At 52.7% G+C, this 12,409-nt stretch overlaps 1 protein-coding gene across 1 annotated transcript; it reads left to right on the plus strand.

Annotated features, from left to right (window-relative positions):
* The first annotated feature begins 589 nt into the window (after positions 1-589).
* On the plus strand, positions 590-7,968 carry TNNI1 (troponin I1, slow skeletal type). Its single transcript, XM_074849982.1, has 13 exons — positions 590-595; positions 764-951; positions 1,004-1,148; positions 1,229-1,369; positions 3,027-3,114; positions 3,193-3,223; positions 3,982-3,985; positions 4,099-4,140; positions 4,786-4,917; positions 5,005-5,094; positions 5,562-5,738; positions 7,127-7,237; positions 7,595-7,968. Exons 1-12 carry the CDS (start codon positions 590-592, stop codon positions 7,232-7,234), a joined length of 1,152 nt encoding a protein of 383 aa, XP_074706083.1. The 3' UTR covers positions 7,235-7,237; positions 7,595-7,968.
* Positions 7,969-12,409: the final 4,441 nt, after the last annotated feature.

Genomic DNA, 12,409 nt, shown 5'->3' on the forward strand with positions numbered 1-12,409 from the left:
AGTCTGGACTGTCCTGCTCCCCACAGAGGGAACTGCCCCCTCCTTGTCCCCAACCGATCATGTGGCCTGATGCTGTAACCCCACCTCTGCTGTTTTACCCCATCACCCCTCAGCATTGTGACCGGTCCTGGCCAGGGGTGTTTTTGCCATCCTGCTCTGGTGGCTCTGGTGGCTTCAGGGAGGCCCCTCGGCCAGTGTTCCTCTGGGGACATCGCTCTGTGCTTGCAGTGTGGCAGAGGGTGTGTGTACCACCGCGCACAGCACCCCATCGGCTCTCCAGGCTGCTCACACCCCCCCACTTCCCCTTCAGAGTCTTTCCGAAACAAAAAAAGAAAAGAAATAAAGGAAAAAGAAAGAAAGAAAAAACAAATCAGGAGATTTTCTGCAAAGAAAAAACGACTGCAGTATTTCAGCTCATGGTTTCTGCCTCCTTGCAGACTCAGGGCTTTTCCAGCATCTCTGCTGCTGGTTCACACCAGAGAGGAGCAAGGCTGATGTGCCATGAAGAACAAACACACCCCGTCTGCACGGGCACGGCCACTGCACCACGGCCAGCCTGACCCGACACGCCTGCGAGCTCACACTCAACATGCGTGTGAGTAAGGCGTCGGATGGCGAGTGCTGGCCAAGCTGGGGTGATTCACATGCCAACACCACAGGAATTCACCAAACCGCACGGGGGTCACGGGTGTAATCAACCACGAGTGCACTAACGCGCGCGGGCGGTGTGTGTGTGTCACCCGTGTTCGGGACGGTGCCCCAGGTGTGTGCAGCACGTCGCGGGGCACTGGGGCTCGCGGCAAACGTGTGCACACAAGAGGGGATTTGTGCTATTTTTACTGACCACTTGCAGGCAGGCTGTGATTTAATACTCCCTCCTCCGCTGCTGGCCCCTGGCAGTGTGCGGCTCTCCGGAGGCCAGGCATCACCTCTCTCCTGCACAGCCCCAAGGTAAGGCGCTGCCCTGGGTGTCCCCTCACCCATGACTCCCTGGGTGTGCTAGTGGTGACACCGGCACGAGCGTGAGACCGCCAGTACTTGCACGTGGTGGCGTGGCAGAGAGGAGCCCCCAGCACATGAATTTATCTGAATTTCTCCCTCTGTCTGAGGGTGCTCAGACAATTCCTCTGCTCTGGGAGAGAGCAGTGGTGAGACCGCAATGGGAACAAACACCGCTAAAATACCCAGCTGGGCTTTGGAGCTGAGATTTGCTCCATTTTTCTGAAAGCTGGCAAACAGGACTGTTTTGGGGAGCGTTTGCCCATGTGTCCTAGACAGACTGCTCATGGTCCCTTGTGTGACCAGGGAGGTGAGGTTCAAGCGTGTGAGCAGTGTGTGTGGCTTTGTGTTAGCTGGGCGTGTGTTCATGGTATGTCTCTGGCCCCCTGGGATGGGGGAGGATGTCAGGATTGACTGTGTTTGGATTTATGGGCTTCTTTCTTTTAAGGATTTCTGTGATCTAATGGTTTAATAAGATTTTTTATCTTTTCATGGCTGGGGGCATGCAAATGGTGCAGAATTAGCTTGTCCAGATCCTCTTGTCCCCATTGGAGAGCAAAGTCTCTTGTGGATGCTTCAGATCTAGCTGGAGCCCAAAAGTCCCTGCACAAGACTGCTGGGGATGTCTTACCAGCACAGCTGAGTCCCAGCTGTCCTCTGGGAAGGCAATTTAGAACTATCTGGCCCTAAAAATTGATTGACCTTGGTAGAGGTCGTCAGCCTGAGGTGCAGTGCAGGTCCCACCTTCTAGGGACACTGGGTTTTGCTCCAACAGGAGAGGCTGAGAGGCTTCACCCAGCCCTTGCTCACCTCCAGAGAGCCAAAAGCTCCTCCAAAATAAACTGCGGGGGAGAAGCTGGGACCTGACCCACTCAATGCAGCAGTGTTGGACAAAGGGAGCTGCCTTCCCTGCATGTCCTCTGGGACGTTTGTTGTATCACCAAAAACCTCCCAAAAGGCATGAAACCAGCAGCTCTGCCTGCATCTGACTGATGTGGCTTTGGGGAGAAAAAAAAATCCTGTTTTTAGGGTATTTCCTGGTAAATCCAAGGGTCTGGCAGGCTCTGGGGGAGATGATTCCTGCTGGGATTTTATGGCATTTCCCCCACAAACCTCGTTCCTTCAGGCCACATCTCTGGCCAGGCAGCAGCGGGCACGGGGAGGGCAGAGGGACAAGTGGATGGAGCGGAGAGGTGCACTGAGATGTGCTTGGCACAGGCTCCACACATGTGTGGGAGAAGCCATTTGAGACCAGAATTGCTCCTTTTTCTTTCCTCAGCAGGAATCTTTGGGGTTTAAAACAGTTTCCAAATTTAGGGGGAAGCAAAGAGATCAAGGCAAAAAATCGTAGCTTTGCCATTTCAGTTCTAAGGGAAAGGACTAAACTCAACCCTGGAAAATGTTTCTTTCTGAAATACATCATCGGTTTGTCACTCCTTGTTGGAAAGAGAAAAAAAAAAAATTGATCGGCATTTTCTCACACATTTTTCTATGACTCAGGCTTACACGGTGCCCCAGCTTCTTGGCAAGAGAGGAAAGTGTTAGAGGCAGTGCTGGGGAAGGCAGCGAGGCAGTGCATTTTAAAGCAGCTGCCAGGGCATAGGATTACCAAGCAAATTTAAAATATGAAACTGGGAGTATTTAACCAGGGACGCAGCTGCTAAAGGAATCTGCTCAGCCACTTGGCCATGACTTGTTGCCCCTTGCCCCGTCACTCCTGAGATGGGTTTTGGCTCCACCATCCTTGCGATTTCCCACGGGGAGCTGCAGGATGGGACTCCCCAAGCTGACACAGCGTGGGGGACCTCAAGGTGCCCCATTTCTCCTGAGTTTCCCAGCCATGCTTGCCTCTGTCCCCTCATCCCAAGTTGGGATGGGGGATGCAGCCAACGGGGAAGCAACTTGGTGCTTGGGAAAACCCCCAAGGAGTAGGAGACCGAGTCCTGCAGGGCCGTCTGGAGGCAGGTTGGAGCTTGCCTGAAATAAGATTTCCTCGGAGCTAGGCGGTTCGTCTTGGTGTTTCACAGCGGGATGGCGAGGCTGCGGAGTCGCTTCCCTCCACCGACAGCACGGGGCAGCACCGGATCTCGGGAGCATCCCACCGCCGCTTTCTGGGTTTGGGTGGATTTGGGATTTGCTCTTTTGTTTCAGCTTCTTTCCCTTTTTTTTTTTTTTTTTTTTTTTTTTTTCCAGGCAAACAGCACACCGCCGCAATGCCAGAGCCGTAAGTAGCATAAGTTTCCCTTGGATTCCACTAAATCCGTGCCTGGCTGTTGGGCTGCTTGTGCCAGCTGAGCTTGTCGGGTTTTGAAGGGGTTCAGCTGGAAGACCAGCCTGTGCTCAAGACCTCTCCGCCATGCCACTTGCAAAACCTATTTTTAAATAAAAATTGCTAGTGCTTTCAATGTCCCAATTAAAATCTTGGAGCTTTCCTAGATTCTGAAATAGGGATCTGAGGTGGGCAGCACCACCCGTTTTGCCATGAGGATCTTCATAGCACATTGCACAAATAGAGCATATTCCCCGGCGTGAACAGAAGGGAGAAACCTCCCTGCCAGGCTTTCATCAAGCAGTGACACGGAGATGCCCCAGCCCTGCAAACCTGAACGGGATCCAAGCATCCTGCGTGCCAGCCCCCGGCCGCATGGGGAGCGTGTGAATGAGGGTGTTGTGGCCTGAACCACAGGGGCTGAGCTGGGGCTGGCACGATGGGCACCGTGACAGCTCTCGTGCCACGTTTGAGTGGCATTTTGGCTTTCTGAGCAGTGACCCTGAGCACTCCCTGCATTTCTAGAGAGCACCATCATCTCAGACCTGGCTCACTTGCGGGTGGCAACTATTAGATACAGAAATAAGGAAACCAACTGCAATCACATGAGATGCTTTTCTTGACTGTCACCTCTTTTCAAGTCCTATTCACTGATGTCCTGTTCTCTTCTCTTGTTCCTTATTGCTCCTTCCTGATCTCACGCCTGCCTGCAGGGAGGTAAGTGCCTTCCCTTTCGGGACCAACTTGATTCTACTCTGCTTTTGCCATGAGTTTGTTTTGAAAGGTGTTTTTTCTTTGTTTGTTTGTTTTTTTCCTCCCCTTTCCCCTAGAGAAAATCCAAGATCACAGCCTCACGCAAACTCTTGTTGAAGGTGAGTCCTGAGGGTTGGAAACTCCCTGGGGTTTGTCTTGCTGGGGAAGAGGAGCTGTGGTTGAAGTGCATGGTTGGGGGACAACGATGAGGAATGGCAGAAGTATGGGCCTTGGGGAGCAGCTCCTGTTCCCACCTCTTGTATTCTCAGAAATCCTCACTCATGTGGGCTTTGTGGTCCACGTACCAAACAAACCTCCCCTCACCTCCACTTTACTAAGGTGGGGAGAGCCTCTGACGCCTTCAGCTCTAAAGCCACAGACCTTGTGTTTGTGCACCAGCAGCTCTGCAGCACAAGCTTGGGAGCTCCCCGGGTTGTGGCTTGGGAAAATCATTTACTGCCACAGCAGAGCAAACCGATGCAAAGAAAGTGCCGACATCAGCATGCATGGGGACCACCGCCACCGCAGCCCCGTGGTACCTCTGGCCATGCTGTTCCCCTGCCTTCAGGGTCACCACACTAAAGGTGTAGGGATTTTTTGATGTGTGTTGCAGCAGCACAGTGATTTTGGGAGGACAGCTACAGCAGGGAGGAGGTTTGGGAGGCAGACAGGATTGTCCCATCCTACAGACATTGCGCAAGGAGGCTCAGGGGGAACAGAGGAGCCTGTCTGTTCACATTTCTGCCATTTACTTGTGCTCGTAGAGTTTGATGCTGGCAAAAGCAAAGGAGGAGTGGGATCAGGAGCTTGTGGACAAGCAGTCAGAGAAGGAAAGATACCTGTCTGAGCGTATCACACCACTGCGCACCAGTGGGCTTTCCCTGAGCCAGCTCCAGGTATTTCTCAGGTCTGAGTGTGGAACGAGCTCCCTGGGAGCATGGAGGGGCATAGCTCACTGCTCTCCTGTTGTGTTTGGCCCCCAGGACCTGTGCAGGGAGCTGCACGAGAAGGTTGAAATTGTGGATGAAGAGAGATATGACATCGAAGCGAAATGCAACCATAACACTCGGGAGGTAGGAGGCAGGATGGGCTGTTTGCTTCTACGTTAACTCCCTCCCAGATGGTAGCTTGGGCCTCAATGGGGGTCTGTCAAGGACTGGGCTGAGCCTGGATGTGGGACATGCACCAGGGTTATCTAAGAGTTGGCATCACTCAGCACAAGGTTCGTCCTTGCCTCAGGGAACTCAAACTGTCCATTGGGTCCACAGGCAACATCCTTGCTCTCCTGGTCACTCTTGGTGGGTCTGAAAGCTCTTTGTTGTGGTACAGCTGCCATCTGAGCAGGCTGGGACAAGGCAATCACAACAGCTCTGTGCTCAGGCGGACAGTCCCTTGGTGAAGGTGGTCCTCATGGCTGCAGGAGAGGTCCAGACCCCTCTGGGGCTCAGTGTCAGCAGAGACTCCTGCTTCATACAGAAGCTTTTTGTGCAAGGCACCCATGCGGTGACCTCCCACTTCTCCTCCTTTCCTGAACCTGCAGATTAAAGATCTGAAAATCAAAGTGCTTGATCTCCGAGGAAAGTTCAAGCGACCCCCCCTGCGGCGAGTCCGCGTCTCCGCTGATGCCATGCTGAGGGCTCTGCTGGGCTCCAAGCACAAGGTGTCCATGGATCTGAGAGCCAACCTGAAGTCTGTCAAGAAGGAGGACACGGAGAAGGTGGGTGACTCTTCTAGAGGCCAGAGATGGAGACACCTCCTAGGGATGCCCTTGTCCTTCTCCAGGGTCCCCTATGAAGCCTTCATGGGTTGTGCTCATCCCTTGTAAGCCTCAGAAATAGCATGGGGCAGTCCCTGTGAGGCACTGCCCATTGTGGGATGTTGTAGGACCACATAGGAGAAGTTTGACTGGGCCAGGTAACTGGTGGGTGATAACAAGTGAGATTTAGGGCTGCATCCATGATGTTCTGCCCTCTCAGAGCATGTGGGGATATTTCAGCTGGGGTGTCCTTGGCATGTCTGTTGAGCTGCACATGCAGAGACTTTGGTCCTTGGTCTTCTAGGGAACCAGAAGAGCTCCTATTCAGTGCAATCACACCCAGAAAACACCCAGGAAACTCCCAGGCCCAGATTAGATAAGACAGAGCAAGCCCAGCAAGCGTGCTTGGCCTGAGATAAACGGCCCAGTTCACGCAGGCTTTGCAGGGATTGAGAGGGGAAAGTCTCAATACCAGAGACAGAGAGTGATGCCCAAATCTGTCTGGGGTATGCAGGCACCCCAATGGCAAGAGCTGTGCTGCTTTCCTAGGGCTTCTTTCCAAAGGGGTTTTAGCCTTTGGTCCCAACTCAGCAGATTGGATGAAAATCTCAATTTTCAATTATTTTTCCTTTTTGTCCCTAGTTGCTAGTATAGCACATTTTCAGTCCTTTGGATAGAAAACTGTGTTTACAGTACTCAACGCCAGGTGGTGAATAGATCTGAGTTTATTTTAGATGTCGTGAGATGATATTGGGGCATGGCTCGTAATCTATGAATGCTTGTGGGTTGGCAGAGCAGACACCTGGGCACGTTCCCAGAGCTGCCGTCATCTCCCCTTTCTGTTCTGGAAGCATCTGCCAGGCTCTCACTGTCATACCAGCAATCCCAGTCCCTTCCAAAAGCTCGTAGAAGGTGGAGATGGGTTTTATGCGGGCTGGGAGGTCTAGGCAGAAAGTGGTTTTGCTTGCATCTACCCCGATGTGCTGGCGTAAAACTGGAGTAACTCCCATGTGAAGTTTTCTTCCTCCTAAAGAAATTTTCTGGGATTTTTGTGCCTTCTAGCACATTAATGTAACTTAGCCAGGCTTTAGGGTGTTATCCACATGAATCCAGAGCTCCCTGCAGAGATCAGACTGCTGTTTGCCATCTTCCCAGTCAGCTCCATGAGGAGGAACACACGGCAGAGCTGGCTCCAAGGGAGAGGGCATTTGCAACAGGGCAGCTGCCTTCTCCATGTGTTGCTTGTGGGCTGGGGCCAAGGGCTTTGTGCAACAGAGTGGGACAGCGTGGGGGTGCTGGCCGCCCCATCACATGGCCATTGCAACCCCCATCCCCATCCCTCCTGGCAGGAGCGCCCTGTGGAAGTGGGTGACTGGCGCAAGAACGTGGAGGCCATGTCGGGGATGGAGGGGCGAAAGAAGATGTTCGATGCTGCCAAGTCCCCCACGGGCCAGTGAGAGGTAGGGGACTGGGCTCCTTCCCCTGTGATGCCCCGTGCTCCCTGCAGCATCCCCTATCTGTGTTTGTGGCTGAGCAAATGCAGAAACCACCCCCACTCATTACAGAAAGAGGCATCACATGTCCCATCTCCCACCCCACACTTGGGATGGGTGCCTGTCACTCACATCCCCACCACGGAGCCCCTGCCAGCAGCTATCCTCCTCTCCCAGCTTGTCCTCCCCGGCTCTCCGGGGTCTGCTGCCCACGCCACAGCATCCTGCACAAAATGGGTATCACCAGCACCAACTTCAGGCTGCTGAAAGCAGCCTGAAAATTCCTCTTCTGCCCCACTGCTCTGCTCTGTTTCTTTCCCACAGGAGCATCAGGAAGAAGAGCCTCCCCACCCCTGCTGCCTGACTCCTTTTCCCTTGCTGCCCCTCTGTTCTCTTTATGCCCTTTACTATGAATTCACCACTGAGCTGAAACATGTGGCAACTGTGTGGGAAGATCTGAGCTTCTTTCATTCAGCACTGCCATCAGCCCTGCTCCCACATGCCCCGGCACAGTGGCTTCCTGGTATCACCTGCATGGGCCATGCTGTCTCCAAGGGGCCACTGGTCACCCCTCCCTTCCCAGCACTGCACAGAGGCCCCGGAGACAGCTGCTGGTCCTCCCACTCCCCCATCCTCCGGCGGGTGCAGCCTCAGATGTACCCGTGTGGCTGCACGTGTATTAAAGGACGGTCTCCCGGGCACAGCGCCGTGTGGGCTCGTCACTATGGGAGCATTGGCCAGGGGCAGGTGCTGGTCCACAGCCTGGTGGGGAAGATACCCTGGTCCTTTCCTGCCACCCTGCAATGTCCCTGTGCTGGCGTTCAGGCCAGCAGCATGCCCTGGGCTCAGACTTGCTTTGGACTCATCTCTTCCAGCTCCCCAGGCTGCTCCCTGGTGTCCTTGGTGCCCCACCAGCTCTGCCCCATGCATGGGCTACATCTCTCCCCTCCCATTCACCGCAGTCCTTGCTGGGCTCCAACAATGCACCAGCTTCCCAAGCAGCAAGGTTCGGGTCTCAGTGCAGAGATGGCTGTCTGCCGGCTCCCCCCACCCTCCTCGGGTTTTGGAAAAGCCTTCAGAGCTTGCTCACCTCAGCACCAACTCTCCCATCAGCTGCCCCATCACAGGCACCAGAACTGTGGGAATTGGGGCAGTCCAATTTTAAGGCTTAATTCGAGCAGCATTCCAGGCCAGCATGAGATGAATCTATCTTTCAGGCCAAACAGCTCACGCTTCCCCACTAGTCCTATTATTTTCTGTGTCACAACCCCCAAACTGCAGCTGGTTGAGCGCAAGCAGTTGGGAATGTGCCAGCTCATCCCCAGAGCAGGGCTGGAGGGGAGAATTGATGAGAATTCACACCAAACTGGGTCTTCTGCCTGGTTGCACTGCAGGTGATGCTGAGGCTCAGCCCCCACGGGGTGCTCTTGGTGGTTGTAGCAGTGCCTTGTCCATATCCCCAAAGTATCCAGAGGAATCACAGCATCCGTGGTTTCCAACCTGTGCCACACTGTGGGTGTTTTGCAGCACACCCCTGTCCCCGAGTAGTGAGCTTGTGAAGGACAGAAAATGCTATAAACTCAGAGCTAAGCGCAGGTTCCCAGACAGGCACCAGGGCTGGAAGGAAACAGCATCAAAAAGTGTGTGGTCTCCAACAGAGCTCAATCTTCCCCAAAAAGGATTGCATTTCTTTAGGGATAGAAAAAGGTGGCCCCATGCAGTTGGGTCCTGCAGGACTTTCTGCAGCAGACTTGGGTAGCTCAGTGGCTGGCAGTGCAAGCGAGGGAGCCATCGTAGGGTTTGGGCTCCAAAGCAGCAGGACAGCTGGATTGCTCTGGGCATCACATCCCCTCCTTTGGCCAGTTCAGGGATACTGAGACAAACTACTCACTTTTGTCCCCGGGCAAAGAGGGTTAAGGCAGATGGCAACTTATGGGAACACTTATTTCTAGCATGGTCATTAGCACTCAGGCTGCCCCAACACCCAGCAGTTCCTTCACAGAGAATTTAAGACCCAGTATGAAAACTCTTCTCAAAATTAGGCTTAGATCAGAGGTGGATGTCGGCTGAAAAATACACATCCCTTAGCAAGCAGAGATGCTCAGTCTTTGTCTTTCCACCTGACCCTCCATCCCCATCAACATCCTGCTAACTGGAGCCAGGACCATGCCCTGGATGACCGTAGCAGTTGCACGACACTCAGAGCCTTTTTTACTCATTTTTTCCTTTCTGAGCTTAATCCAGTGGAGCAGCTGCAGCCTAGCACAGCACCAGGACTCGCTGACTGCTTGTCCTCACCCTGCGCACCTTGGGATGGGCTCCCGGCAGGCACAGCCCTAGGAAACGAGTCTCTGTCTTGACCAACCCAAGTGACTCTACTCTTGGAGGAGATCAGGGATCATGTGTGGTGAGATCCCACGATGCTGTGACGGCCCAACCTGCCCCACCACTGGAGGCAGAAGGTTTCAGTTACAATCTTTGCCCCTCTGAGCTCACTGCCTGAGCGGGAGCCATGCTGAGGCAGCGTCCTGGGATCTCGCCACACTCACTATCCCCAGAGGGAACTCACACACTCGGCAGTGATCCTGGCAGAGGAAGAAAGATGTGTAGGGAGAGGTAATAACTGTTACCTGACCAACTGGTATAGCTGGAAAATGCAAGAGAGGTTTCACGGAAACAAAGCCTTCAGATCTGGAACAGAAGCAGAAAACGGCAAGACAAGTCGGGGTCGAGATCAGTTGCTCTGAGCTTAGTGCAATTATGTTAATTTGGTAATTAAAAAAAAAAGGGGGGTGACATTTGTGGGACGGGGAGGGATTGTAGTGGGAAGAAAGGCAATATGGGTGATGGGTGCTGTGGGACCAGGCTCTGGTCGCTGCTTGGCAGCCAGCCCGTGCCTGTGCCCAGCTCACCGTCAGATCCTGCGCATCAAGACACTCGAAACCGCTGCAGAGTAAAACCTCAGGGCTCACCAGCACGTCTCTGCAGCCACAGCAAGTGCCAGCCGGGGTGTACTCAGGAAGGTCCCAGAGCCCACATGCACTCAGCGTAGGCTATAGATGGCTTTGCATGGCTGTCTGGTGTTTTAGATTGAGGGAGGGAGAGAAAAACCCAACCCCAAAACTCTTTGCTCTGCAGGTTCCCCTACTTTTTCAAAGTACAATGCTCCCCAGTCACTGTGTCCCGCTTTCATCCTTCTCTGGTGGAAAACCACATCGATCGGTCATGGGAAAAAAAAGTTTTGTGTACTTCAGTTTTATTAGAAACATGGAAAAAAACCCCATCTCTTCACAGGGATTGAATCTTGAGGGGAAAATGCAGCTGCCTGCTCTGAGCCTGAGGTTCTCCTCATTGGATCAGGGAACTGGGAGCCTAGTCTTCCCCACCTCTGCTCTGGAGCTGCTTCTGTGGCTCTGGGTCAGCTGGGAGCCCAACTCTCCCCTTGGTAAAAGAGGCAGGTTGAGCCTTTCATCCCTTCATCAGAACGTGCCTGGCTTCCCTTGCACCAGGCCAACTCTGCAGTCCCACTGCTGCTTCCCTCCTAAGTGACAATAATCTCAGTTTCTTCTCTCTGAATTGGAGGGGACCCTACAGTAATCCCTTTTTACTGAAAATTCAGCCCAAATGAATCCCAGTTGAATCCCTAAAAATCACTAACAAAATTGTATTTATTTCCATAAGAACTGCATGAGTCAGTTCTGTCTCCTTGAACTGAGCAGAGCCCTGTCCTTACTCTCCTCCAGGTTGCTCCATTGCAACCAACACCCTCCAGAGCAAATCAAATCAAAGCAAATCAAAGCGCTGGAGACTTGAAATTAAATTAAATTAAATTGGGCAGTAGAAAAATATATTAATGGACCCAATGATTTTCTACTGGAAAGGGTTTTCTGGCAAAACTGCAATGAGGGAGATACAAAGAGCTTGGCCTAATGTGGCCTTTCAAAAATATCCCTCCTAGTTGGTTGTAAAATGGTCCTTTCCTTTCCTAGGGTACTCTGCAACCTCCTTGTTAATCGGTCATGCCTAGAGACATCTGAACTGTGCCCAAATATTTCCCTGAGCATATTTGCAGCTCAGCTGGTGGCTGGACCTGCAGAGTCAGGAAGGGGAGGAGGATTAGTGGCGATGGGCAGGGTGGGAAGGGGTAAAGTTTATCCCATGGGCTCTGAAGACCACTGCAGCACCCTGCCCTACGTGGGGGTTAATGCCAGACTGCAGTCTCTGGTGGTAAAGGTTAAACATTACCCCCCCCGTGGCCCCCCATGGCCCCCACAGTGCTGCTGGTGCAGGATCAAGCCCCACAGCTGCAGCTGTGCAGGAGGCGACCCGGGGGCAAATCTGTGCCACATAAGCAGGGTTATACACAACCACCCATCACTCTGTGAGCATCACTGCGGGTCCTGTGCATCCCCTACAGTATAAAATGGGAAGAAATGGGTTCCTTCACCCTCATTTTCCCCTCCTGCAGCCCTCCAGGCTCGGGTCCTGCAGCCCAAGGGAGGAACGGGGCTGGGCTGGGGTATGGCACTTGGTGTGAGTGGGGTACGTCCACCTTCTCCATCTTCCTTTGCTGTGGCCTGAGCCCTCTCACTCACTGCTCACATCAGAGGGGATTTCTCATTAATTGCAACTAATTTGATGTGCTATGAGGGATGCAATCTGCCATAGAGCTGCTGGCAATGAGTCACACTTATTCTATCCATGACCTGAGAAGTTTCCATTGACATAATTTCTGGGGGATGTCCATGGCTCTTCATTGTTAGACCTGGGGCATCACAGGAGATGGCATCTACCGAGGAGGCCAATCTGCAGAGGAGAATGGGAACCTGAAGGACACTATAGTATCTGCAGGGTACCACTGTGGCATTTCTGAACCAAGATTTGTCTAGACTATTTCTTTTTTTTAAAAAAGTTAAATTATAAATGAAAAAAAGCCATCTCCTAGGGAGGTGCAAGGCAGTTTGGACAATAGTTACTCCTTTCCAACAGAAAAGAGAAAAGTCTGTGGTCAGATTTTGTTTGGTTTCTGAACAAACACACACCAGTCTCAGTTTCTGGCTTTCTTTGCACAGCGGAAGTATCTCTGTACTATCAGTTTCTAGTACATCACATACATCTTTCCAAAAGCTGAAGGAATTG

This window comes from Strix aluco, chromosome 25 (genome assembly GCF_031877795.1).
Source record: "Strix aluco isolate bStrAlu1 chromosome 25, bStrAlu1.hap1, whole genome shotgun sequence".
Lineage (NCBI taxonomy): Eukaryota > Metazoa > Chordata > Aves > Strigiformes > Strigidae > Strix > Strix aluco.